At 56.1% G+C, this 27,237-nt stretch overlaps 1 protein-coding gene across 1 annotated transcript; it reads right to left on the bottom strand.

Moving 5' to 3' along the window:
- Window positions 1-1,848: 1,848 nt before the first annotated feature.
- TPRN (taperin) lies at window positions 1,849-27,208 on the bottom strand. Its single transcript, XM_044993095.1, has 4 exons — window positions 25,019-27,208; window positions 5,063-5,249; window positions 4,345-4,475; window positions 1,849-3,721 (listed from the first exon to the last, which is right to left on the bottom strand). Exons 1-4 carry the CDS (start codon window positions 27,206-27,208, stop codon window positions 3,659-3,661), a joined length of 2,571 nt encoding a protein of 856 aa, XP_044849030.1. The 3' UTR covers window positions 1,849-3,658.
- Window positions 27,209-27,237: the final 29 nt, after the last annotated feature.

Genomic DNA, 27,237 nt, shown 5'->3' with positions numbered 1-27,237 from the left:
CCCTGGACCCTGCTGTGTGGAGCTGGCCCAAGCCCCAGTAGCCCCTGCCCCCCCCCCAATAGAAGTCAAACTATGCCTATGCCCAACAGCCCACCCCAGCCCGGAGCCCTGAGTCACCCCCTCCCCCACGGGGGGGGGGGGGGGGGGGGGACTGGAGTTTTTATAGCATGTTGAGGAGGGTCTCAAAGAAAAGGAGAGAAGCCCTGCTCTAGACAAAGTACAGTAGCCTCAAGGCCTCCCTGAAACAAGACTTTGGCTGAGAGGGGGAACTAGGCATGGAGCCCCGCCCTGTGCATCTGCCCTGAGTACGCCTGGAGTCACTGGATCTGTTCGTACCTGTAAAACAGCAGCATGCAAGTCACGGGCAGAGCACTGGTGATTGGCTGACAGGGCTCCTGGCACGGTCAGACTTGGAGTCAGGGCCAGGTCAGTGCGTTAACTTAAAATTCAACTAAGCAACTTCCTTCCCCCAGCTGGAGGTTTTGCTGAGCTGCAGCTCCAGGGAAGTTCCAAGGACTAGCACCGAGGAACGGTCTCCAGCAGGACTGCTCTGGTCAGCAGAAGAGGAGGAAAGCACCTCCTCAGGGGGTTCCGTTTGAACGAGATTTCAACAGGGTCACACTTTGGTCCATGGCAGAAACATCTGCCTTGTTCCAGCCAAGCATTTGTGAGCTACCAGGAATGCTGCTGCCACGCTCCCCTGCCCTATAGCCAGTGGCTCTCAAACTTTTTTTACTGGTGACCCTTTCACACAGCAAGCCTCTGAGTGCGACCCCCCCCCCCCCGGCACTAATAAATTAAAAACACATTTTTATCTATTTACCACCATTATAAATGCTGGAGGCAAAGCTGGGTTTGGGCTGGAGGCTGACACCTTGCGACCCCCTCAGGGGTCCCGACCACCCGTTTGAGAACCCCTGGTAACTACAGATTAAATGCAGTTTGATTTATGCCAGTGGTTTTCAAACATTTTAGGCTGCATCCACCTTTCCAAATAACGCAGTCTGCTGCAGCGGCCCCTATCTATTCATAGGCACAAGCCTTACAAAAGAAAATGTGGTGTTCCCCGTTACAGGATTTTTCTTGTATGCCCCCTGGCCAGAGGTCATGTACCCCAGTTTGAAAGCCACTGGTTTATGCTGTCCCAGCTCTCCGTGGGACTCCCCTTTCCACACGGTGAAGAGTGACTGTGTGGGAAGCAGGAGACAGGGGAAGAGTTGGAGGGTGTGACACAAAGGAGGCAAGTTCAGGGTTTGGGCCAGCACCACAGTTCCTGTTTTTCTCCCCCCTGGGCCAGGTAAATCTGCTCCTTTCCTCACCCTGCTCACCAGTCATCCCGCATTCCTTCTCGGCACCAGCTGCAGACCCTCTGCGCTGCAGGTGTGGAACCAGGGGGCTCTGAACTCAGCTCTGGAGGTCCGGCCTGGTGATCTTTCCAGCCCCTTCAAAGATCCTCCCCAGGTCACTAACTCCCCCAAAACCCTCCTCTGCTCTTCTGGCCTATGGGGAAAGGCTCCGCTGTCCATTGCCAGCAGCACAGCAGGTGGCTAATTACCTGCACATCTGCAGGCTTAGGGTTTGGCAGCTGGACCAGGGTGCATCCGGTAAGAATTCCCACTCCTCCTCCTAAATGGCTTGGGGGCCCCCACTGACAATAGCATATGCTGCCCCCCCTCCCCAATACCCTTTGAGAATGAAGAGAGTCTCAGGTTCCTGCTCTTACCTCAGCAGTGTGTGTATTTCACTGAACACCTCACCCTGGCTAGCAGGGACAACCATCAGCACCGAGGCCTGGCTCACTGCCATGATACTTACAAATTTATCCCATTTATCAAACCACCAAGAAAGTTCTTTTGAATTTCTGTAATTCCAAAGTACAAATCACCAGGCACCACCACACGTGAGAGTCACATGGGTCCTTTCATCCAATTTGGAAGCACAAAGTGTTACAATGGCAGAAATGGGGGGGGGGGTCCCAGGCTCCTCCAGCAAACCTGGCAAAGTGTCAGGGGAGCAGTTGAGTTTTCAGAAGTAGCAGTTCCCAGTTAGGTCACTGGGGGCAGGGGGCTGGCACCGCCAAACCTCTGGCCATGAATGCCAGAGGGACAGACACACACCCTCCCCTTCTGCTTTGTACACACTATTATCAAGGCAAGTGCAAGGTACACAAAGGATTTTCCATTCAGACACAATCAGAGACAACTTGATTGGACACAGTCAGACAAACAAATCAGTAGATTTAAATCAAAAAAAGACAGGAGCGTGGTCCTTTGGAGGAGGTGGCGGGCTCAGAAACCGCCCTCCCGTTCACAATGCCCAAATTGGCTAGCTCTGTGCTGGCCACATTTCCTTTAATCCCAGGAGCACAAGTCCCATTAGCAGCTCACGAACATTGGTCATTTACAGAGAGCGCTATTCTGACCCCGAGTCTCCAGTACTAGAGACTTGTCCACCAGCAGTGAGAGCCTAGCAGACTGCATTGCATATTGGCCTGCATTACCAGTTAGTGAAGGGGAATTATAAACCCCCTAGAGAACAGCATATTCCTTGTTCAGGCCCCTGTGGAAGCAAGCAGAGGAATGGCCCTTTTGCACGTTGGAGCAGAGGAGTGAGAAAGGCCAGGTGCAGATTTAACAGGGCAGTTTGACTTGGAAAGCAGGTGAGCTCTCCATTCTGAGTCTGCCCCGGGGCCGGGAGCACAGGCACGGGACATGGCTCGGGCCCAGGACATGGCATTCAGGTTCACAAGCCAACCACAGCTCCGTGGAGAACAGGCGAACCACAGCAGAGTGACCGTGCTTAGAGCCTGGGACACCAAGAGCTGAGCTAGGAAGATCAAAGCTATCGCCAGTGCTTGGGAACATTTTCAAGGGGCCAAGTTATGCAGGTCCAGCTGCCCATAGGGAGCAAACCAGCATTGTAGGCTGGGGACACTCCAGCTTTTATCCATCATTCTCCTACTGATCTGCAGCAGAGAACAATTTGCCCCTTCTCCTACCACACTTCACCCCCAGTGTGTGCACCACCCCTTTCGGCCAACGAGGCTGCCTCATTGGCCCACAACAGTTGCGGATCAGGCCCAGAAACATGCTTGGCCTGGGACTTAGCTATTAACCTCCAACAGCCTCCAAGCTGAACACCAAAGTGGCAGCAGTGGCTCCTGTTGCCATGCAGCTCCCAGACCACAGCTGCTTTCCTGGGTCCAACTGCTAACCCGATTCGCAGACGGCCCTGGAGATCCCTCAGTGCTCACACCGCAGAGACTTTCCACACTGAGAAGAGTCTCCAAGCCTTTCTAGAGCCCACTCTGGCTGGAGAAAGGAGCTAGAGACTTGCTCTTACTAAGTCACTCTCAGAAGTCTATTGGCAGCTGCTCTTGAAGGAGGAATGTGTAAGGCCACTGGCAGAACACGTCAGCTACTTTGGAACTAGCAGGTGTCCCCCAGAATCCAGTGCAAATATTCTCCCGAAATGCCCAGAGCCATCGAGTCCCCTGCAGGGACAAGGTGGAGTGGGCTGGGGCCAGCAGCCCGTTTCTGTGGGGCTTCAGAAAGTCTCCATCCCACGAAGCGCAGCCGAGGACGCTGAGAACAGAACACAGGGGAAGCTGCCCGGTTCTCTGCTCGGCAGGAGTGCTGCAGGTGCAATGGCCCAGGAGTCAGAAGTACAGGGCAGGCTCACTGCTGAAGTCTGAGAGGCCACGGTGATCGGCCGGGGTAAGCTACAGGAGAGAAGAGAGGAGTTGGGGAGCGGAAGCCTTGCTAGTCCTATGGCCGGGGGTGCCCATGCTTTGGGACGGCAGTGGCCGATGGCCAGGCCCCAGTTCTAGGCTGAACGTGCTTTATCAGTCCCCAGAGGGAGGCACGCAAGCTGATAGCTGCATTAGTCTCCCCTATGCACACAGGCAGCGGGAGGCCACTGGCTGCAGCGGAAGCATCTGACCCTTGGTTCTGCTCCACAACGCAGTGTTTCGGCGCGGAAGGATCTCCCCCTCTCCTCTGCGTCCCAGCTGGCGGCAGCACTTCAGTGCTCGGCCAAGAGCCGGACCACAAGAAATGGGCTCAGGAAAGCACTGCTCTGAACCACAGACAACCCGTGCCTGCTGATTGTGAGGTGGGCACAACCCCAGGACAGCAGTCACGCCCCCCTCACCCGCAGTCTGCCCCTCCTGGAAAGCAGCCCCCCCCCCCAAGCTGTTCATCCTGCCTCTGCCTGCCCAGCGCAGCTCACCAGCCCTGCAGGGAGGGGCCCCCGCCACACAATGTGACTGAGCAATCGGGGGGGGGGCACGTGACCCCACATACCCCCCACTCACTCCCGCCCACCTCTGCTCAGAACGCTCACCATGACCTGGTTTCCCGGGGGATTGGCCTCTTTCAGGAGGGGCCCGGCCGCACTGGCAGGCTGCTCCTCGTATTCCTGCTCCTGCCACTTGCTGAACTCCACGGAGTGCTTTGGAGTGTAGCTGGAGAAACCTGCATGGAGGAGACACAGACACGTCCGAGCTACTGACCAGAGCAGGACCCCAGCAGCCAGCCAGCTGCTCCCCCCCTCCCCCAAAAGGGGGATTTCCTCTGGGCACGTCACCCAACCCACTCGGGAAGAGGATTCACTGCCAGGCTCCTGTCAGGGGGGCTAGTGGAGGCCTGGGCCCCTAGGGTGGGGCTCTGCCCGGGTCTAGTGGCTGCAGATGTCCCTGCAGTTACACCCAGAGGGGGAGCAGCAGGGCAAGCGCTGACACGGCACAATCCACTCAAGGGGGAGGAGCTTGGGACTCCCCTCCCCCTGTTTGGGCCTTGTCCACATTAAATTCCTTTTAACACCCACTCCTGCTAGGCTGCTCTCAGGGACTTCCGGAGCCCTGCAGCCATTTGCCTATAGCTGCTCCCCAACCTGCCTTGATCTGGGGGCGGGGTCAGTCCTGCTGGGTTGGCTGCAGAGCACCGACGCCAAGTGGGTGCTGCCTAAACCCTGGTGTCCCCAGGCGCCAGCACTGCCAGCTCAGCCTGCCCGTAGGCAGGTCTGGAGCAGGAACAGGCTGGTGACAGATTGCCCGGCTCACCTGAGCTGGGCACGTTGGCGTGCATGGTGCAGGTCGGGCGTGGAATGAACAGGGAAGGGGGCTTGTCCTCCTCGTCGTCCTCCACTTCTGAGGCAGACTCTTCCTCCTCCTCCTCCTCCACCAGCGAGCTCTCGGAAGGGTACTCAAACGTGGTCTGCAGGCTCGTCTCACTGAAAGAGATCTTCATCTGGAGAAGAGCAAGGAGAGGCATTGGGAACCAGGCCACAGAGCCGCCACTACCCACCCCGGCTCAGCCTGGTTGCTGCCAGCAAAGTGCCAGGACAGGTGCTCTGACTTTGCTCCTGGTTTAAGATGCACCTGACCCCCGACTCGCCCACAGACCCTCCCAGCTTCACAGCACTATCTAAAGGGCAGAGAGCAAACTGGAGCAGGATGTGCAGCCCAGAGTCCCCTCCTGGGCTTCCCGCTCCCCTTCCCTGGGCCAGGGGCTCTCAGCGCGCGCGGGCTCCTCGCCTGTCATGGTACCACCAAGGAGGAAGCCCTCAGATCAAGCCAGGCCCCAGAGCACCAAACAGGTTCTGGGTCAAACCCACCCTTCAAATCCCAGCATCACTTCAGAGCTCCCTGCAAGGAGCATCCCTTCCCCCTACAGATTGCTCTGGCCGGGGGGCTCGCATGCAGTGCACTGCAGCAACCCAGTCCTCTGGGACTCCCCCCCCCCACCCTCCACAGGCCCTGCCTCGACACAAGGGAGCAGCCCCCCTGCTCCAAACATCAGGAAGTGCCTCCCCACGCACAGGGGGCTCAGCTCCCACAGCACAGAGTCACCCCCGGCCACAGAGGGGTCTGAACTCCAGAGACAGACACCTACAGCTCCCTCAACCCCTTCTCACAGCAACTGCACATGCCACATCCAGGGCAACTCACCACAGAGAAGCCTGGGACCTCGTCTCCACCCAGGCACTCAACTGCCCCATCACACGCAGGACCCACAGCAAGGCTGGAAAAGGACCCAGCCATGAACAGAGCCCCAGGGTAACGCCCACCAAACGGTACCTGTCTCCCCCACTTCTCACCCTCCCTGTCCCCAACGTGGCAGCTGAGGCCCCACAGGCCTGTCCAACTGCAGGATGAGGAGCTCCCTGGCTCTGCCAGCCCAGTGAGCAATGGGGAAATGGCCACATCCTTCGCAATCAGAGCCCAACAATGCCCTTGCCTGGAAGGGGAGGCTGGCAGCTCCTGCCAGGCCAAACTGCTGGCTAGAACCCAGTGAGACCCGCTGCACGGCTGGTCCCCAACGTGCCCACAGGCGGCTCTGGTCAGTTTCCCCAATGCAGTTCTGGGCAGCAGAGGAAGCACTAAGAGTCTGATCCAATTATCTCTGCTCCTGCTCCCAGCAGCAATGACCAGAGCTGTTCATGGGGCGGGGATCTCAAAAGAGAGGCCCGGATGCAGCTGAGATCCCTGCCCCAATCATAGCAGCCATGGGGGCAAGGAGGGGACCTTACTGCTAGCCAGTAAGAGCAGGCGATAGGCTGGCACCCCCCCTTTCCTCCCACGACACCAGCCTTGCCCTTCCCGTTCTTAGCCTGAGCCAGCACGGGACACCAGAGGCACCTGCATCTTCCCAGCAAGGTTTGAGAATGGAGAAAGCAGCTTCCAGCTGCGGTGGCATGAGGGCCACTCCATGGAGGGCAGGCTGCCCTGGCCTTCGTAGGCTAGTGCGCCCAGCAGAGGCTCTGCCCCTTGGGAAGCTACGTGGGATATGCCGCTCTGGAAGCGCAGCAGGCACCAGCTGGCAGCCAGCTGATAGCGAGAGTCCATCCCCGCTCAGCCATTCCAGGCAAGCAGGGCAACCTGCCCGGAGACTGGTCACAAGGACAGCTCCCTAGCTGCACTCAGGTTTCTAAGCTGAAGTGTTCTAATCATCTCTGTAGCTATTGGGGGAGGGGGGGCAGTGCCTCCCCCCAACTGCCTCCCCTCAGCCCAGGGCAGCTCCGATATGGGCCAGGAGCACCCCCAGCACCTGTTACCCCTTCCCTGCTGGGCTGAAGGAGCCCCAGGGAGAGCAGGGCAGGGCTTGACTGGCTCTGCCTGAGCCTAGGGCAGCCTCTGGCACCGGATGGCTCCCCACCCACCCCCCCAGCCTCCGGGAGAGGTGAGACCAACCCGCAGTTCCAGTTCCCGATTCTCTGCCCCCGCCCCGGGCAGAGCAGCCTGGGGGTTACCCGAACCCCCACTAGCTGGCGTCAGTCCCCTGGGGACCCCACTGCTGCTGGGGATAGTTGAGCACAGCCTGCAACAGCTGCTGCCCCTTCCACGTCTGATGTGCCCCTCTGCACCCTAACATGCCACCTGCAGCCAGGGCGTGGGAGCGGTGAGGTCAGAACCAAACATGCCAGGTCTTTGTCCACGGGGAGCCCCTCCACCTCGCCCCACAGCACAGGAATCACGGCTGCCCAAAATAGCTGACTGACCCCTGGAGCCTGGGGGTGAAGGTATTGAAGGGGAGGGGATGGCATTGGTGTACCCAGAGTCTGGCATCATGAGGCTGGTCCCCGTGCTAACCAGCAACACGTACCCAGTCTCCCCAGGCACAAACAGCAATTGTAAACAGGTGTGCTAAAGGAGGCCCTGAGCAGGGACCAGATAGCCTCTCACTGGGGCATGGGAAAAGGAAGGAGCTAGAATAAAACATCCGCTATTGACATTCAGCCAGTTATGACAAGCAGATGTTTGGGAAGGGATGGGAACCCTCCTGCTTCAGCACTTGGCCATTGGCAGTGGCAGGAGACGGACTAGATGGCCCGAGTAGATCCAGGATAGCACAGCGGGGTACCACAGTTCCCACACTAGGAGCTGTGCCCCAGAACAATCCTGCACTGGCCTGGAGACGGGCATTTTCCATCCCACATTTGGGTTCAGTGATCCTAAGACGCTCCAGAGCCCTACCCCACAATCCGGCTGCTCAGAGATCCAGTGAGTTAGCACCTGAGGCTTGGCCAGCGTTGCTCCTGAACATGCTGGATCCCAAGGGGAGGAGCGGTGCCAGGCTCCAGCGGTTAACCTGGAGCTGGCAAGGACAGGACACCGACTCTGTTGGAAGGCAGCTGAACAAATCCGAGCATAATTCCATGTTGAAAGAACAGCTGCAGACAGACTAGCCAAGGTGCCAAGCCACTTTGTGCAAGACTGAAGGTGCCCTAAGTGGCCTAAAGAACACTGAGGAGAGAGGAAACAGTGGCCAAGAACACCCACAGCTGCAGCACTCCGGGGACCGGGGCTGTTCCTGGGGCGCTTTCAGGGAGGGCCCCAGGGCGTCACCTCGGGGGCATAGTCGACATTAGGCGAGGAGCAGTAAGTAGCGCGGGGGGCAGAGCGGGTTCATGCGGAGGGCAGAACCCAAGGAGTAAGCGGAAAGCAGCAGAACATGAAGATTTCCTGAGCCGCCCTGAGGCTGGGGGTGGGCAGGCGCGTCCGGCAGGACTGCCTGGACTGGACACTAGGCTGACTGGTTCCCCTTCACCTCAGGCGGCAGGACTCTTCGGAGCTGAGCCCTAGCGACAGACAGGGATTGCTCTGCAAGACGAACGGTGCTGGCCAACCTTTGCTTTGGGAGCCTGGGGGTTCCTCTCTTCCTGCACTGGAGCCCACCGAGGGTGGTGCACACCACACCCCTCGTACGGGCAGGCTGCCCCAGCTAACTGCCATGTTACCGCATGACCCAGCCCCACTGGGGCAGGTGCGGCCCATCTGCATTAGGGTAACACAGACAATGCAGTTACCCCAGAGAGAGACCTCCACGCAGACAGGGTGTCTAATGCCACCTCACTAGTGTCCGTTACAGCATGCAGGGTGACTAGCAATGCACGGCGAACGAGCCACATTACGGAACCCGGAGGGGCTCCCCTCCAACCCCGCTGAGAAGCTCCGAGCCACCCATGCAGAACAAACAGTGGCCTCACTGCGCAGGACTGGGCTTGGCGCTGCAGCTGCTCACCCACGAACAGTGCTATGTAAACAAGCTCATTCAGTTCCCAGTGTATTCCCCTAAACCCTGCCCTCCAGCTCAGTTAATCCATGAGATCCCCTGACGTAATCCTGACCCTTGCTCCCCAGCGTCTCCGCTCTGGAAGTGCCAGAGCAGCTGACAAGCTCCACAGACGCGAGCTTTCCTCCTCTCGCCCGTGAGCAGCACAGCCACACAGGGCAACGCTCCCCCACCGAACTGAGAGCAGAGAGCACCAACCCCAATGGAAGGAGAGGAAGTTTAAGTCAGCCCAATGATCAGAGTTGGAATTTGGGCAGGACACCCGGTTAATACCCCTCCTCGTCTGGCAGAGCGCCAGAACCTTCACCCATCAAAGAATCCGGTCCTCGGAGAGCCACTTCCAATCACCCCTTACAGCCCTATCAGTTAGGAGAGGCAATCGCCGCACACACCACACCAGCAGCACCTGGTTTCGCTTGTTGCTTCCCACCCCAGTGCTACACTTGCCCTGCCACAGCTTCATGTGCGAGAACTGCCGAGATACAGGCCTGTGGTGGGGCAGTCCTCAGAGACGGAGTGGACTGGAGGGACACTCAAATCCTCCAGGAAGCAGATGGTCTTAGGGAGATGGATGGAGCTGGTAGCAGTGGGGCCCTTCACAATTAGGCTCAAGGAACGGTAGGGCTGATTCCGCTGGGAGAGAGCCTTGTTAGGGTTCAGAAGGGTTCCTGACCCCGGGGAAACAGCAGCCAGTAAGTGGAAGATGAGGTTGAGGGAATGCTGGGCACTCACTGTACACACATGCAAGCAGCCTGATGGCCAGGGCCTGACATTCACCCTTAAGGGCTAAGAGCAGAATGACTTCCCCAGGCACCTGCATTCACACCATCGGCTCCTGGGAGTCATTACCAGACTTGGGACTTTCCCGTGTTGCAACATGTTTCTGCTTCTGGCCAGCTGAGCAGCATTTTGGCAGCCAGGCACAGCCTAGCTGCTTTGACCTTCCTCCAACCCAGGGCGTTGGATTCCTGCCCACACGCCTGTTATGGAAGGTCAGTGAGCAGGATCAACTCCAGGGCAAGTGTGGCCACAGCACAGGTAGCCCCGCAGAAAGTCACTGGGGATAGGGGAGGTTAAGATTCAAGCTCACCTGTGTAGGCAAAGTGGCTCCATGTGCTCCGAACGGGCTCTCACAGACGGGCTGTGCGTCAAGCAGGTGCAATGAGCAAAGCCAGAGTCTCTGGGACCCTGAAGAGAACCAAAGAGGCGGGACAGGGGTGGCAGTTCCCTATTGCGGCCAAGGCGGCCTGCCTGTGCTCAGCGCATTCCAGCTGCTGCTCAAGGAAACAGGACTGAACAGATGAGAGCAAGAGACAACCCTGACCCTGCTACTGGCCTCTCCAAAAGAGGAGCCCCCTGTGCAGCTCCCCATTGTGGGTAGCACTCAGCCAGCACAGCACCATACCATGACTACTAGGTAGGCTGGGGTGTGCAGCATGCTTGGCGCACAGAGCAGAGATTACTCTAGTGTACAGCACTGCCGGCCCCCGGAGTCTTACTGGGCCTTCTAAAGCAGAGACTGTAAATCTATTTGTTAAACTGGGAGCTGCAGACAGTATTTCCAAGAACAGTGTGATCTCTTCCCCCTGGCCGCAGGTGTCTAGCAATAAAGTTATCCTTCTGCAGTTTGCTCACGATGGCTACATTATGGCTAGAAAGAAAAAAGGGAGTGTCCGTGCAGGCTTATCTCAGAGCCTTACACCCCCAGGAAAGGTGGGACTGGGGAGAGAACAGCTCACATTCTTCACAAGGTGTTCACACACACAGCAGTGATGCAGGAAGCGGATTCTAGATCGTGGAATCACAACGGAAAGCCTCTAGCTAGCCTCTGCCTGGGATACGCAGGCTTCAGAAGCGAAGTCGAAAGGCACCAGCAGCCAGCTTGCTTCATTCTATTCCCAGGGCAAATGTACTCAGGGCCTAGGCACAGGAGCGCACCAGTCTGTGCATTTCAGCTGTGAAACCCCCTGTTGCTGAGGCACCATTAGCAGAAGGGAGCAGAACGGTGCTCCACAGCTGGTGTAGCTGACTCAAGTTCTACTCTTATATCTTAACTGCAGGTGCTGATGTCTCAATGTTTCATTTCACCAATTACTTTACCCAGCCCCATGCCACAAACGCCATGTCCTAGACAGAAACATGTCTGAGCAGTAATGCTTCATGCAGGGATGGAAGCCGTCCGCCACTGAGTGGTGAGAATGAGGCAGGGCTCTCAGGGAGGCACACGGTGCTGGTAAGCCATGTGACGTTTGTATCCATGGCAAGTAACCTGTTTACTCGCCAAGGTTTCCAAAGTACTGAGAACAGAGCACAGTCTGATCCCAAGGAGGCGTAGGTTGTGCCTGCAGGCAGCATAACAGACACACATGGATCCAACAACAATTTTTAATCTATGAAGAAATCCAGCCCCATGGTTTGGGGCAGTGCTGAACGGGTGAACGCACCAGGGTCCCAACCACACTTCAGTGTTAATTCTAGGCAGGGTGTGTCACAGCCGCCCTGCCCAAGCCTCAGCTTTACGGTCTGCTCAGGCATTCGCCAGTCCACTGCATGGGCTGCACAAAACGTAACATTCGGCACGTTTACTACATCTCACAGCTCCATATGGGATTCTGAATCCAGGTCTAACCAGGGACAGCTAGCAGCTGCTCCGAAGCAGGCCAACACTTCAGGAGATAACGTCTGAAGAAGCTTTAGGGTTGCTTTGAAATCTAGTCAGCTAGTTTAAACCTGCTAGTCCAGGGATGGGACGGAGGATGGGACATGCTTCTCCAGAGGCAGGAACCACAATCCCTCACCGGTACTGACAGTGCTGAGCAGTGGCAGAGCCGTGTCAGCTCTGCGCAAGCTGGAAAACTCGTCTCTCTCACCCACAGAAGTTATCTTTTACTGGACTATTACCTCACCCACCTGGTCCAGTGCTAAGCAGGGCAGTGACTCAGTCTCACAAGCAGGTCTGCAGTGAAAGCTGTCCATTATCTCAGAGCTGTGGCAGCAGGGGAGTGTATTCTGTTACTTGGGCTTTTTGCAGGGGAAGCCGTTTGGAGCCATGTCATGGAAAGTCCAGATACCACCACGATTCCAGCCTGGCTTTCTGCACCTACTCCCCTACGAAGCCTTCTCTTGCAGATGGACAGGGGCTCCGGACTGTTCAGAGGTGCAGTACAAACAGAACCGAAGGGGGAGGTACTGATCCAAATTCTCAGTTCCAGACTCCCCACTTCAACACTGTGTCAGCTCCTGCCAGCTGGATGGCAACGCGTGACAGAGCAAGGGCAGGTGCCAAACCCGAGAACAAAGCATCTGAGAACAGACAGCTCTGTACGTATGGGCATGTAACTACATGGGAGCCTTCACTGACACCAGCCTGCCATGCCACCTACTTGCTCAGCAGCCAGGGACAATGCAGTCCCATTGTGAATCACACCGGAACCTGTGACAAAACGAGAATTTTCTCAAGTATCTGTACGAATCCTAGGTGTGCCTCAGTTTCCCTCTGCACTTTGCATTGTGGAAAAAAGTTTAAGTTTCCTACTTAAACAGCGCAGCTGCCAGGAGGTCTGGGGTGTCACCTGGCTGTCTGGAGGGAATGAACAGGGTCACAAAACAACTGGCTGAAACAGACCCCAAATCAACAGAGCATCCAGCGAGAAAAACAACCAATGAGTGAACCAGCCACACCTAACAGCAGAAAACCCTGAGAAGACTGACAAGGGAGAGAGCAGGAGATGGAGTCCATCACAGCTTGGCCAGCTCACGATGGCACTGGTTTGACTATGGATGGACTATGACTTAACCTCAGTCCTTCTGTGGCACAGACAGGCAATCACATTATGTAACCAGGTGACTAACAAACAGGTACCTTGGTTTTGAAAAGGCTGCCTGTGTCATGGTAAATGCTCCCTGAGAGCACTGCTCCTGGAAGGAGCACAGTACAAGCCTCCAGCAGGAGCCTAGCTGGGCGGGATTCGCTGCAGAGAACAGGGATTGCTGGTGCCGAAAGGACCCAGCACACTAAACAGGTCATTCTCAAGAGACTGGTTATGAGGCTGGGGCATGGAGTCCCAGGGTCTGGTCTGTGACACATGCCAAGAAGGTTTTCATGCAGACTAGAGACACTGAGGTTAGTCCTCCCGGGGTTACTTGTCAGAAGGCCTCAGGGAGGTTGTGTTACCATGACAGGTGATGACACAAGTATGGTGATTATAGAGCAGCCAAGTGCTGGTAGAACCTCATCTATGGAAGCCTGGAACCGCCTTGGAGAAGCCGGGAGTTTTACATCCCTAGGAGCAGCCCTGTGGTAGCAGAGCATTTGCAATGGTCCCAGGAGAGCCATCCAGAGTATGGCTCTCTACCTTCTTGGAAAGGGGTTTTGCCCAACTAGAAGGGGGATCTAAGAACAGCTGTCACAAGATTTAAACCCTTCCAGATTCAAACACAGAAGACAGGACAGATGGTTCAATCTCATTCTAGATTGAAAACCCAGGCTCCGTGTCTTAGCTGGTGGAAGCCCACAGTAATGTGGGGAAAGGGGAGCCTGGAACCGGTTCTACCATCACAGGTTGCAGGTTGCATCACTAGGCCCGCACCTCCAGCAGCCACTTCAGGGCCCTGCAAGGGCTCTTCCTGGATTATTTTACCAGTAACGCTGGACAAGCATTTTCCTGTCCTACTCTTTGCTGAGGCAGGGAAGGGGCGAGTGTGAAGTTAGTTACTCCGTGCTAGGCTCCTATGATGCCATCCCACAGGAGTCTGCCAAGGCAAGTTCTGCTCAGTGACTAACACTCTTTGGCCCCATCAGTTGAGCGTCAGTGTTTCTACCTGCATAGAGTAACCCCAAAATTTACCCTGGCTAGCATGCCAGGGAGCGCTGGGCGGCTGACAGAGGAGAGTGTCTGTAGGATCAGACGCCGGTTCCCATGCCATGCTGCTCAACGAGAGAATCTCCCCTTACAAAGCTGCTCGGTGTAATCAATACACTGAAGCACATGGCAGATGGGAGGAAGGCACCCGGACTCGAAATATTAAACTCCACGTAAGGGAAGAGTTTCAAATTCCGGGTGAGAAGAGGCAGTGCAAGGAGAGAGGCATCGAGGGCATCAGGAAGTAGGAGTTCTTCCAGAACTCAGCACACTCTCAATCATCAGCCCAGGCTGTGTTCCAACAGCCTCACAGCTCCATCGGGCAAGCGTGAGGCAGCGTAGCTATTCACCACGCCTCGGGAGAATGATTAACTCCCCTGCAGATCTGCAGGAAGGAAACTGCACCAATGTCTTCAGCAGCTGAGTTAGTAACTTACCCGTTTAATGTAGGTAATGTCTGCAAGTTGCACCAACACCTCCCCTTCCCCACTTCCAAACAACAGATCTCATCCAAATGCAGAGTGAACTGCTATCCTGGCCAGGAGCCTGTCCACACATGGAGTTATTCTGGAATAACTATGGCACCAACACTTCACACCCAATGTTAATCCAAATGAACTTTCAAGTGCGGACAAGCCCCAAGACTCTTGATGCCATAGACAGGCCTGAAGTGGAGATCTCTGTACCGGTAAAGGAGGATCCTGACTTGTGGACCAGTCTGAGGTACTCCACGTGTGCTGGGCTGATGGGTATAAGGAAGAACACAACCCCAAACAGCTCCTTTACGGTGAAGGAGACTAAGAGGGTCACCATTCTGACCTTTCATCTATAGATGAGCCTGAGCCTTCTCAGACCTGGAATGGAATAGAGGCCTCCTGTGTTCTAGGAAATACTGGGAACAGAATCCCCTTCCTATCCTGTAAAGGAGCTTCTCCTAGTGTTCAGAACTGAAGGAGACAGGTGCCGGGGTCTCAGCATTTTGAAAGAGGGTTCCCTCAAAAAGAGGTTTAGAGAGCGGCAATAATAGACTAATCTCGCTGGAGAGTTTCCAGAATCGATGTGCTGGATGTTTGTTCTACAAAAAAAACAAAAAGATGCTTCCCTAATGGGGAAGGCAATGAGTCTCCCAAGTTGCATTGGAAGCTCCCAGGTGTGTCCTCAGACCTGCTGCTTCAGCCGCGGGCCATACGGTTTTCTTGAGGCGTTTGCTTATGAAATCTAGCGGTGAGTCTCAGAACAGAACCTGTGAGAGGCCTCGCTCAGCTGACTGCAGGCTAATAGCGCTCGGCTCTCGGCCAAGAGAATGGCACTCCCTGTGGCATGCCCAATACAAATGAAAAGGACTGAGAGCAGACCAGGAATCTCATTGATTCAAACTGTCTTTATCTTTACCCAGGATCTCCCCCAAGACATAAGGTGCGGCTGATAAAGGTTTCACTTCTCCAGGAACAGCTAGCCACACACATGCGGCCCGCCCAGGGATTATACTGCAGCTTAGTAGCATGTCCTCATCCCACTGCACAGGAGCAGGAATTTGGCTTTTATAACGGTTGTTTTTCAGTAGGTCAGTGTTCACCCTGCTGCACTTGTAGAGGCTGACCAGCAGCAACACACTGGAGCTAGCCGCAGACTAAGACAGCCCTGCAGCAGTTGCATTCAGGTTTTCTTTGCTGACATAAGAGCTATGGGTTTTGTTGAACCTCTGACTTTGTTTCCTACATGCGCAGATGGCAAGGAAGAGGTTCCTACTTTGCCTGCACTCATGCCAATGCAGGGATTCTGAGCCCCCTGGGGAGGGCCGGTACCAGGGACTGGAGAGAAATTCTGTAAAAAACAAGTTAAATGGAGCACTTGAAGCGGGCGCGCCAACCTCTTCCAACAGCGGGAGGGTCTGATCCAGCACAGGGATTAAGGACACAGATCAGAGATATTTTTAGATGGAATCCAGCAGCCCCAGGGCCTTTCAATCCCCACTCCAAGCCAGCTCTTGCCTCAGGGTCTTGCTGAGCCACAGTGAGCATCACAAGTTGCCCGTGCGAAAGAGAAGCCTCCTGTTAGTGTAACAGCTCCTCGCGGGGCAGGCAGAGAGAAGGGCGTTGTGGGCAGATCAAGGGCAAGAGCCCTTCTTATAGAACGCAGACAGTCATCTTAATTGCTCCTTATTAGAGGGGTGTTTTCCCAAGGCTACTCCTGGGGCTGCAGTAACCCTCCTTCTGGCAGAGGGGAGCGAGCACAGCGACATACCCCCTTTCCTCTCCTCTCCAGCCTCCAAGCCAACCAAGGCAGAGTGCACCGCTCCCACTGTGCCCTAGGCCCAAGAGCCAGGGGCTGGCTGTGGTTTGCAGCATGGTGCCTGTTTCATGAACTCTCCCATCTCTCATCACAATCTAGGAACAGCAGCACTAGCGCAGAGTGGGGAGAGCGGCTGCTCCTGCGAGAAGGCATCTGGCTCACTACTGACTAAGAGGGACGAGGTGGGTGAGAGAGAGAAGCTTTCAAGCGACGCAGAGCGCTCCTTTGGGTCTGGGAAAGGCACTCAGAGGGTGTCTACACTGCAGTTACACACCCACAGCTGGTGTTACTGGCTAAGATGACAGAGATCAGCAAAGCAGGAGTCTGCCCACCCGGGACTGGATCTCTCCTGAAACAGGACTTTGACCACAGAGCCCATTCATCACTCCGCTTTACAATCCACTTCTTGCCCTGGTGTTTATCACCGCCTTGTCCCTGCAGGCGGTAGGTGTGTTCTTCCCAGCAGTAACAGGAACCGTAGTCAGCTTTACTGGAGCCTGCAAGGCAGCAGAGCAATGGTAGGAATCCATTCCTGGAGCAGGTCACATTTCATATCGCCCTCAGTGAGGCGCCATCATGCAGAGGGGGACACGTACACTAGGGTTGGAGGGAACACTGCTAACAACGGTTCAGCTCCACTGGCGTTACGAGCTGCAGGAAGGACTCCAGGAAGCCACCAGTGTTTTAAGAACCATGTCACGTAACTCTGCTCAGAGCAGGTCTGCACAACGGTGCTTCATTTGTGGCTGCCAGCACCTGGCCGGGACGACAGCTCCCGCATGTCCCACTGATTCAGTTCTGCTGGGGGTACCTGGTAGAGCAGCAGTTCTAAAACGTCACTGCACCACAACCCCCTTCTGACAACAACAATGACTGCATGGCCCCAGGAGAGGGGACCGAAGCCTATACCCGCCCGAGCCGCTGCCCTGGCCTGAGCCCTGCTGCCCAGCCAGTGGGGCTCGGGCTTTGGCCCCAGTAGGTCTAACGCCAGCCCTGGTGACCCCATTAAAATGAGGTTGCAACCCACGTTGGGGTCCCAACCCCCAGTCTGAGAACCACTGTGGTAGAGCAATTGAAGGGCAGACTGACTGTCGAAGCACCGTTGGGCAGACCTGCTCTGAGCAGGGTTACATGGCATGGTCCTTAAAATGCTTGTTCCTCACTCCATGAAGGGGAGCATTTTTGTTGAATAGCCTTTTAATTCTAAATGGATATTTGCATACCACGTTTTAAGCAGCGCAGTGACATTAGAAAATGCAGCAGGTTGGAATGTGACATGCATGTCTGCAGGGAGACTATCACCAAGAAGAGCCCTTCACAAGCAGCAGCAGGAAAGCACTGGGTTTAGATAGTTTCATAGCCGAAGGATCTCACTCTTGTATTTGTACCTGGCTGCAACTCATCCAATGCCGCAAGCTCCGCATTATGCAAAGCAGAACAGAGCAAGCCACACTAACGCTGAGACCTCTGCTGGCTCTCCAACCATCCGAGTCCTGCTCATCACTTACCAAGCCTCAAATGGCCTGGTGCACAGCTAGAGACAGGCGCTCCAACAGTACCCCTGCGCACTGGATGCTCACTGGGGACCAGGCACCTCCTAAGACTCAGGGCGCAGCTCCAGAGCTGGAGACACGAATCTCTGAACACACAGCAGGTTCTACACCACGACCTACAGGCAGCCTCGCAGCCAGAGGAAAAAGGAAAACTTCAAACCAAGACTAGCATCCCCCTCCCACAGAGGCCTCCCCCTTTCTTAAGCAGCCTGCAATCCTTGCTGCCAACTAGCACAGACATGACACAACGATCAGGTGCTTGAGAGAAACCTAGATTTGTATCTTGGCTTTGGCAGATGACCAGCCTGAGAGAGAGACTGGGTCACATGAGCTCACTGGGGATAGGTTTTACCCCACTATCTCCTAGGTATTTGATATTCAATATCCCTCCCTTCCCTGCAAAGCCCAGAGGGCCCACACCCTGCAGTGAAGCCCAGCTCTCCCTCCTGAAGTTGCCATTCTCGGAACAGCCCGCTAGTCTGTTTAGGTCCTTGTACCACTTCCAGGCCCCAGGCATGCTGAGACACCCTATACTGAAAGGACAAGCCACCTGCTAAGGACAGGAGACCACCACATAAGCCTCTGCCCCCCGGCCTGCCAGAATAATCAAGTTAGTTAATTCCCCTCTCAGCCAGCACACACAGTCTGCTCCTCGCCATAGCCTCTCACAGGTGAGCCGGCTGGATGAGCAGACAGCCCGACTTGTGGTTTCAGATGGAGGATACTTGCCACGTGGCACTTTGGTACATTGCATCCTAAAGCCATGAGGGCTCAAGTAGAGCCAAGTGGGGTTGAAACATCCAACTCTAAAATCGTTTGCTGCACTTCGGAACTGCCTGGGTAAGGCCTAAAGGACCCGTGCACAGGAACAGGAAACAACTCGCGTGTGCCAGATCCTGCACATTCGCGGCACCCAAAACGACACATGTGTTATTGTAGGGTCATCTCACAGGCCTCAGCCTTTATTTCAGGAGAACAAGCTCTATGGAATCAGGAGAAAAACAGAACTGCAGATAAACAAGCCCCTGGGTAAATCCCCCCTTCCCGCCCCCCAGTCTGGGGCAGGAAGAGAAAGGGTGGTCTAATTCTCAGCTGAGCACTGCACTCTGCCATCTTTGGGCCTGGATGACAGCGTGGCAACAAGGAAGGGTACTCAGTCTCCTAGCAGCCAGCAAGTGGAACGAGACCAGCTAATCACAAATCTGACTGTAAAACACGTCAGAGCAGGACCCAGGCTGTTGAGATTCTAGGCACTCTGCAGATCCATGCCTGTGTCTGCACATTCCACAGCGGGCACTGTAATGCAGGCCCCATTCTTACTGCTTCAGTATCACTCATTAAACTAAACCTAACACTAAACAAACAGCTCTGTCAGATTGTATGGCGAACACAGCTGACACACGGAAGGGCACGTTTACCAGGAAAAAATATATCACTTCAAAGTCAGAGAGAGGCTCCGCTCCTGGAGAAGGACTTTTCCTACACAAACCATTCACTGGAAAAGCAGAATTTCACTGTGATCACGTTTACTATAAGTTGTTAAAAAGGAAGTCACTCTACCTGCATTCCTAGAAACCACGTCCAGGCCTTGTGCCCATTCCTTAAAGTTAAGGCTGCGAGTCTCTCAAGGAAGTCTTGGATTCTGTGACTTTCCATGACTTCTGCAGTGGCTGGTGCTGGCTCAGGGGACGCCCAGCTTGGGTAGCCCCTGGCCAGCAGCAGCAGTTTGGGTGTATGTGAGAAGGGGCTCAGGGCTAGAGGTTGGGAGATGCAGGGAGACCTTAGGGTGGGGGGCTCCCCGGCTGCCACTGGCATGGCCCTGCAGCTCCTAGGTGGAGGGGCGCGCGGGCGCCTGCAGGCCCTGCCCCTGCAGCTCCCATTGGCTGTGGCTCCCAGCCAATGGGAGCTGCGCAGCCGGTGCTTGTGGAGCCCCCTGACCCCTCTGCCGCTTAGGAGCTGCAGGGACACCCAGAGCCCCTGCCAGCCCTGCCAACCCCCCAGCACCAGTGGGGGTCCCAGGCCACTGCCCTCCCCCGCAGCACCCGGGATCCCTCCTCCAGCACCCATGGTGCTCCCGGACCATTCCCCGCAGAGCACCCGCGGCCCCCCCACCCAGGTTTTAGTTAGGCGTATATAGTAAAAGTCATGGACAGGTCATGGGCCGTGAATTTTTGTTTACTGTCTGTGACCGGTTCATGATTTTTACTAAAAATACCCATGACTAAAACAGCCTTACTTCTAGTGTGTTGAAAACCGGGAAAGCGTGCTGAGAGGAGCTACAAAAATGATTCAAGATCCACAGGACAATGAGAGGAGCAGAGAGCTCAAGATCTAAGAAAAGATCAAGAGGCAATTTGATCAGTCTGTAAGTTCCTACAAAGGGAGAAGACATGACATTGGACATGCAAACATGCATGCCCATGGTGCCAAGGAATGCTTACCACAGGCACCAGTGACACAGTGCAGATCTATGACGTGTTCAAAGCACTACAGGGACCAGGAGAAGGCGCATGCTAGACATGGAACCAAACTACTGCCAGGAAAGGGACTATATTGAGACAACCTGTCCTCTAAACCACGAGAGGACAGTGGTGTGGGCTTCTGTTTCTATCTATAGGTCTCTGCTGTATAATTAAGGGTTCTCCACAGTATACACCACCCCCAACCTTCACGACTCTGAATGAAAAGTAACAGCCCTGTGGCAGCAACAGTAGTTGCTTACGTGCGAGGGGAATACTGGGAACATATCTGGGTACTTTTAGCGTGGTAATAGTTTTGGCCTTGGTGAAACATCTCCCACTGCTGACTGCTCTGTTCCTCTCCCCTGCTCAGGCCTCTCTCCTTGTACACAATGCTGCCCTTCTTGCACCAGCCCCCAAGGTGACTCCGGTTGACTCCTATGTAGCTATGTGTCCCGCAGAAGCAGCAGCTAAGCTGGTTCTTTCTGTTTATTTCCTACTGCTTTTACAGACCTCCAGTCCATGGAAAGCCAGGACTCCTGAAAAAGCAGCAAGAACCAAGAAAATACAGCTCTCCATAGCCCATGGTGAGGAATCCACTGGTACACAAGGTGCTGAGATGCACTCTCCCCCCTGTAATACACAGCCAGAGCTGAGATCAGAGGTGCTGCGCTCCTTCAATATAAATGAGAGGGAGCTGTTGACAGGGGCTCAAATTTTGGGACTTGCAGCAGCCTCAGCTTGGATTTGTTAACCTCCTGGGCAGAGTACAAAGCACATTTCCCCCCTTCCCTGGTAAGGAGGGTGAGAGCTCAGGTGGCTCTAGCTACATCCAGTCCTTTGTCAATGTTTATGGGTGGCACCGAGGAATGGAGCTTATGCATCTAAAGAAATAAATTGTTCTTCCATAAACTGCAAGTGATAAAGTTGACACAACTGTCTTGTGAGCAACCTCCTTACTGGTAAGTTAGCAGCAGAGATGGAGGTTTGCTCTTGTTCAGATACACTGCTAGTTTGTAGTCATCAAAAGCAAAGAGCCAAAACTCGCTGATAACTCAACTGTCAACAGCAGAAACCTCCAAGATCTAGACACCACATACATTCATAGGAACACAGAAATGACCAGTCCAGATCAGTGATCTGTACAGCCATGTATCCTGTCTGACAGTGGCTAGCAGTACATGCTTCAGAGGAAGGTGTAAAGCAGGGGTCTCAAACTCAAATGACCCCGAGGGCCGCATGAGGACTAGTGCATTGGCCCGAGGGCCGCATCACTGACACGCCCCCTTGCTGCCCCTGGCCCCACCCCCAATCCACCCCTTCCATGAGGCCCCGCCCCTGCCCTGTCTCTTCTCCACCTCCTCCCCTAAGCGCGCGCAGTTTTAATAAATATATACACTCAGTAATGCACCTCACTCAAAGGACAAAACACGCACTTAGATTTACTGCCTAAGGCTCTGGGAGGGAGTTTGGGTGGGGGAGGGGGTCTGGATGCAGGCTCTGTGCTCGATGCAGGCTCCAGGCTGCGGCAGGGGGTGGGGGTGCAGGCTTTGGGACGGAGTTTGGGGATAGGAGGGAGTGCAGGGGTGAGGGCTGTGGGGCTGAGGGCGAGGGGTACATGATGCAGGAGGGGGCTCAGGGCTAGGGAAGAGGGTTGGGCTGTGGGGTGAGGGCTGTGGATGAGGGGTTCATGATGCGAGGGGGCTCAGGGCTAGGGAAGAGGGTTGGGCTGTGGGATGAGGGGTTCATGATGCGAGGGGGCTCAGGGCTAGGGAAGAGGTTTGGAGTGTGGGGTGAGGGCTGTGGATGAGGGGTTCATGATGTGGGGGCGCTCAGGGCTGGGGCAGAGGATTAGGGTGCGGGGGGATGAGGGGTTCATGATGTGGGGGTGCTCAGGGCTGGGGCAGAGGATTAGGGTGTGGGGGGATGAGGGCTCTGGCTGGGGCTGAGGATTAGGGTGCAGGGGGATGAGGGGTTCATGATGTGGGGGTGCTCAGGGCTGGGGCTGAGGATTAGGGTGCGGGGGGAATGAGGGCTCTGGCTGGGGCTGAGGGTTTGGGGTTGGAGAGGCTCAGGGTAAGGGAAGCCTGCCTTGCCAGTACTGGCGGAGGGCAGGCACTAGGACCCTGCACCCTAATCCTCAGCCCCAGCCAGAGCCCTCATCCCCCCGCACCCTAATCCTCTGCCCCAGCCCTGAGCGCTTCCCTTCCCCCCCCCCAGCCCGGCCCCGGTGGGTCCCGCTTTCCCCCCCCCCTTACCCGAGCGCGTCTCCGGCGGTCCCGCTCAGAGCCGCGTGGTGAGGGGTCGGGGCTGGGAGCTCCACGCCGAGCGCAGCGCTCAGCCCAGAGCTCCCAGCCCCGCCCCCTCCCCACGCGGCTCGGATCGGGGCGGGGCTCAGGCGCTCGGACGGAGACTCGGCGCTCTATGCGCCGAGGCTCCAGGAGAGGGGCGGAGGCGGGACCCTCCGCTTTTCTCTTGGGGGCCCCTGCGGAGCTCCCCTGGGGAGCTCCGCGGGCCGCAGGGAAGAGCTCCGCGGGCCGCATGCGGCCCGTGGGCCGCATGTTTGAGACCCCTGGTGTAAAGGATCCCCAGAGGGGGCTGGGGGGAAGAGATTATGAAATAGCTTGTCCACAGGGAAAATTTCTGGTACTGGTTAGCTTATGTCATGAAGCAGGAGAGTTTAACACATTAAAGTTATCCCTGGCGGTTCTCATTATCCATATAAGTACTCAGTCCTTTTCCAAATCCTTGTACATGCTTTGTTTCGATACTGTATTGTGGTAGGGAGTTCCACAGGCTAGCTATGCATTATGAAAGTTATTTCCTGATATACATTTATTCCCTTTCAATTTCACCATATGTCCCTTTGTTCTTGTATTAGGAAAGGGTAAACTGGAGTGCCTGATTGACCCTCTCTCCTATGCTTTGTTTTATGCCCCTTTCACGACCCCTTTATTCCTCTCTTCTTCAATCCCAGTCTTGTCAGTCTCTAACCATAAGTAAGTCTCTCTAGGCCTTGTCAATTTTATCACCATCTCTGAGGCACCCACCCCCATCCTCTAATTCAGGGGTTCTCAACCCCTCAGGGCAAGGACAGTCAACTATTTTTTGTCAAGGTCCAAATTTCTTGGTCAAGGTCCAGACTCCAGAGACAATAACAATAAGTAAATAAAAAGATTTTGAGGACTGTTCAAAAGCATCTGGCAGTCTAGATTTGGCCCGTGGTCCACCTATTGACTACCCCTGCCTCTACTAAACATTTGCAGCAGGGCGTAAGCTTACTTTACTGCAAACATTCCACATAAGGGCATATTATTGACTTCTGAGACTACTGCATTGCCTTTAGGTATCATTTTCTAGCATGTTTTGTACATCAGCTAGTTTGCTTTTTTGACTGCCACTGTACATTAAGCAGAGATATTCACTGAGCTCTCTCCTGAGTTGTTAATTTAGAGACTAGCTCTGTGTCTGAATAGTTCAGGTTATTCCCTCCAGTACATGTTACTTTGCATTTATCAACAGTGAGTTTCATGTCATTCTGCTGTCCATTCATTGAACTTTGTTAGGTCCCTTTAAAGTTCCTAAGTCTTCTGTAAGCTGATAAGTTTGTGCCACCGTACGCTGTCCAGCACAATGAACATTAAACAGTGACAAAGACCAAAGTGGCTGTACTCCCTAGCCAACTTTCCACATTCAATTCATCCAGTTCAGAAGTTTCCTCTAAATATTACACCTGCTTGGGCCACCCTGTGGATTATTTCCCTCTAAGTCTGTGTTAGGGTTAGAGGTTTAGCTAACGCGATGTATTCCTGCTGTAATTCCCACTTTGGTTTGGTAGAGACAAAAGGCATTTAGTGTCATGTTTCAAACCTACAAGTCAGTGGCATTATAAGCTCTTTACTACTAGGCAATACAACAATGTATTTTAGTATTAGATGCTGTAACAGTTCAAGCCTGCTCCTCTGTCTAGACGATTACATCAATATAACTATGCCTGTTACACGTGCATAAATATGCACAAAGCACGATTCTGAATCCCAGCCTCACAAGAGCAAAGTCAGCTCCCAAATGGTGAGAAGAACTGGCAGTCACTGTGTCTTTGAAAGCCATTTGACAGCAGTCCAAACTGGCATGTGTATTTCTTGGAGTTATTCAAAGCTGTACACAGATTCCATCCTAAACAAAAGGCACAGGGGGGTCTAATTTCAAGAGGAGTTAAGCTGCTGCTGACATCCCAAAGCTCTGCCTAGTGTGGCCCTACTAATCCCTGAGCCACTAACAAGACCTCATTAACTCAGACAAGAAGCCAAGTTTGTGTCGCCTCATTACACAGAACAGCAGCTAGGTAGTGAACACATGGAGGGAAGTGCAGAGCTACAGTGCACATTAGCCACTGCACGCAGTAATGGGAAAAAAAAGTTAGGTTCAACCCACCTAGCCATCTGACACACCTCCACTTTCTACTCATTCTCGTGAACGTTCTCAATTCGTTCTGTTTAAAGGACAACATCTGAAATGCAGTCTTGCTCTGAAACGTGACTGTAGCACACCCCAAGGGCTGCCTCCCATTCTGAGGATGCACGTAATGGAACAGAACCCTTCTCAGTCTCCCAAGGGCTGTGCCGGCTTCACAAGGCTAACAGGAGCAGAAGCTGTTACCACTTCTGTCGCCTTCCTACCACACACACAGCAGCTGGGACCATGAGCCTGATACACATGGGGACGGCCTGGAGTCACATTTCCGAGCAGAGCTGCCCTTGGCACTCCCGTCAGGTTACCTTTTTGCGGCGACAGCCCATCTTGCTCATGCAGGACCTCTCCAGGGACAAGTAGCCGCCGATCACCTCAATCTCATTCACGGTGGGATAGCGCTTTTTAAGCAGTGGCCCAAGATCCAGTTGGGGCGCATCAGGGCTCCTCAAGGTTTTGCCCTTGCTTCTGCTTTCCTCATTGTCTTCCTCTTCTGATTGCTGGGTTCTGCTGGCTCCACTGTCGACCTCCACCCCAGAGTTGGGTGGCTTCCTTTTGGGCACTATGGTGAACGTATTGCTGCCTCTCTGCTGCAGGGCAGAGGAGGCAGGATGGGGTCTATACAGGGGTATAGCAGAAGCCTCCATCCCCAGGGCTGAGGTAGCTTCTTGGGGCTGCTCTGAGTCCTTCAGTCCTGCATCTGGGCCCATCTCCTGGGGCAGGCCCCCAGCGTCCAGCTCCACAATATCATCATCAATGTAAGTCACAGGCACCAAGAGCTCTTGAGGGGCCTGTGGGGGGGTTATGGGCTCCCCCTGTTGCTCACACTCAGGCTTCAAGGGTGACAGGGCCCCTGAAGGCTCTGTCAGACAGTGTCCCCCGCCACGGCGGGGCACGAAGAGGAAGGAATTCCGTGAGTTCAGGCGCAGATTGGCCAGGGCCTGTGCTTGGAGATCATGGGCAGGGATGGCGGCCAGGTCTGGCTTGGGGGCTGGGCGGATCTCAAAGGAGCCCCCATCCCTGAGGACAGATGCAGAGAGCGGCTGGAGAGGGCTGGGGGTGGCACTGGATTGGGGTGGCTGGATCTCTTTGCTCCTCTCCGGCTTTGGCCTCGTGTTGTCTCTGGCAAGGGAAACGCTTGGCGATGGCACCGGAGGCACCTTAGCATGCGGGCTCCTGTCCCCTGGGCTGGCACTGGGCTCCAAGGGGCCATTGGTGAGTGCGGCACAGCTGCCTGGCCGCAGACCCCGGGGAGTGACAGTGAAGGAGTTGGAGCCGATCTTGTGCAGGAAGCCGCTGGCCTGGGAGGTGCTCGGGGGGGCTGCAGCGCTGACCGGGGAGCCCGGGGCCTGCCTGTTTGGGGGGCTGGCCGGAGGACCTGGGATCGGCTGGGGGGCAGCGGTGCTGACCGGGGAGCCCAGGGCCCGCTGGTTTGGGGGGCTGGCCGGAGAGCCTGGGACCCGCTGGGGGGCTGCACCTCTGACCGGGGAGCCCGGGGCCCGCCGGTTTGGGGGGCTGGCTGGAGGGTCTGGGATGGGACGGGGGGCTGCAGCGCTGACTGGGGAGCCCGGGGCCCGGCGGTTTGGGGGGCTGGCCGGAGGGCCTGGGATGGGACAGGGGGTAGGGGTGCTGACTGGGGAGCCCGGGGCCCGCCGGTTTGGGGGGCTGGTCAGAGGGCCTGGGATGGGACGGGGGGTAGGGGTGCTGACTGGGGAGCCCGGGGCCCGGCGGTTTGGGGGGCTAGCCGGAGGGCCTGGGACCCGCTGGGGGGCTGCAGCGCTGACCGGGGAGCCCGGGGCCGGGAGTGGCCGGGGGGCGGCGGCGCTGGCCGGGGAGTCCGGGGCCGGCCGGGCTGGGGGGCTGACAGGGGAGTTTGGCTCCGCGTCTCTGCTCCGACGCCGCCGGCCCCGCGGCCACTGGTCAAACTTCTGCAGCAGGCGGCTGACCCTGCCGGCCTGGCCGGGCTCCACCGGCTCGTAGACGAAGACCTGGGCGGCGCGGATCTCGGTGAGCGCCGAGCCCTTGCGGGCCAGCAGGTCCCGGAGCGGGTCGCGGCCCCGCGGCGAGGCGGCAGGCGGCGGGTCCCGGGCGCCCTCCCCGGCCGCGAAGCAGGCGGCGGCGGCGTCGGGCTGGGACTCGATGATGAGGATGTTGTCGGCGCGGATGGTGCGGATGCCGGGCACGGCGCTGTACAGCTCCAGCAGCTCCTGCAGCGGCCGCCCCGCGCCCCGCCGCCCGCCCCCGGGCAGCCCCTGCCGCAGCCGCCGCCGCTCGCTCTCCAGCCGCATGAAGGGGTTCTCGCGCAGCGGGCCCAGGCTGTCGGCCAGCACCAGCCGCTCCTCCGGGGGCGCCGGGCCCGCCGCGCCCCCGCCGCCCGGCTCCGGCCCCGGCTCCCCGCCCGCGGGCGGCCCCGCCAGCTTGGCCCGCTTCCGCTCCAGGATCTCCCGCTTCCACACGGGCAGCGCCGGCCCGCCGGGCGAGGAGAGCGGCGGCTCCATGGTGCGCGCGGCGCGGGGTGCGGGGCGGC

Source organism: Mauremys mutica, chromosome 18, assembly GCF_020497125.1.
Source record: "Mauremys mutica isolate MM-2020 ecotype Southern chromosome 18, ASM2049712v1, whole genome shotgun sequence".
Lineage (NCBI taxonomy): Eukaryota > Metazoa > Chordata > Testudines > Geoemydidae > Mauremys > Mauremys mutica.
The sequence above is the reverse complement of the archived record's forward strand: the minus strand, read 5'-3'. Positions and strand labels throughout refer to the sequence as shown.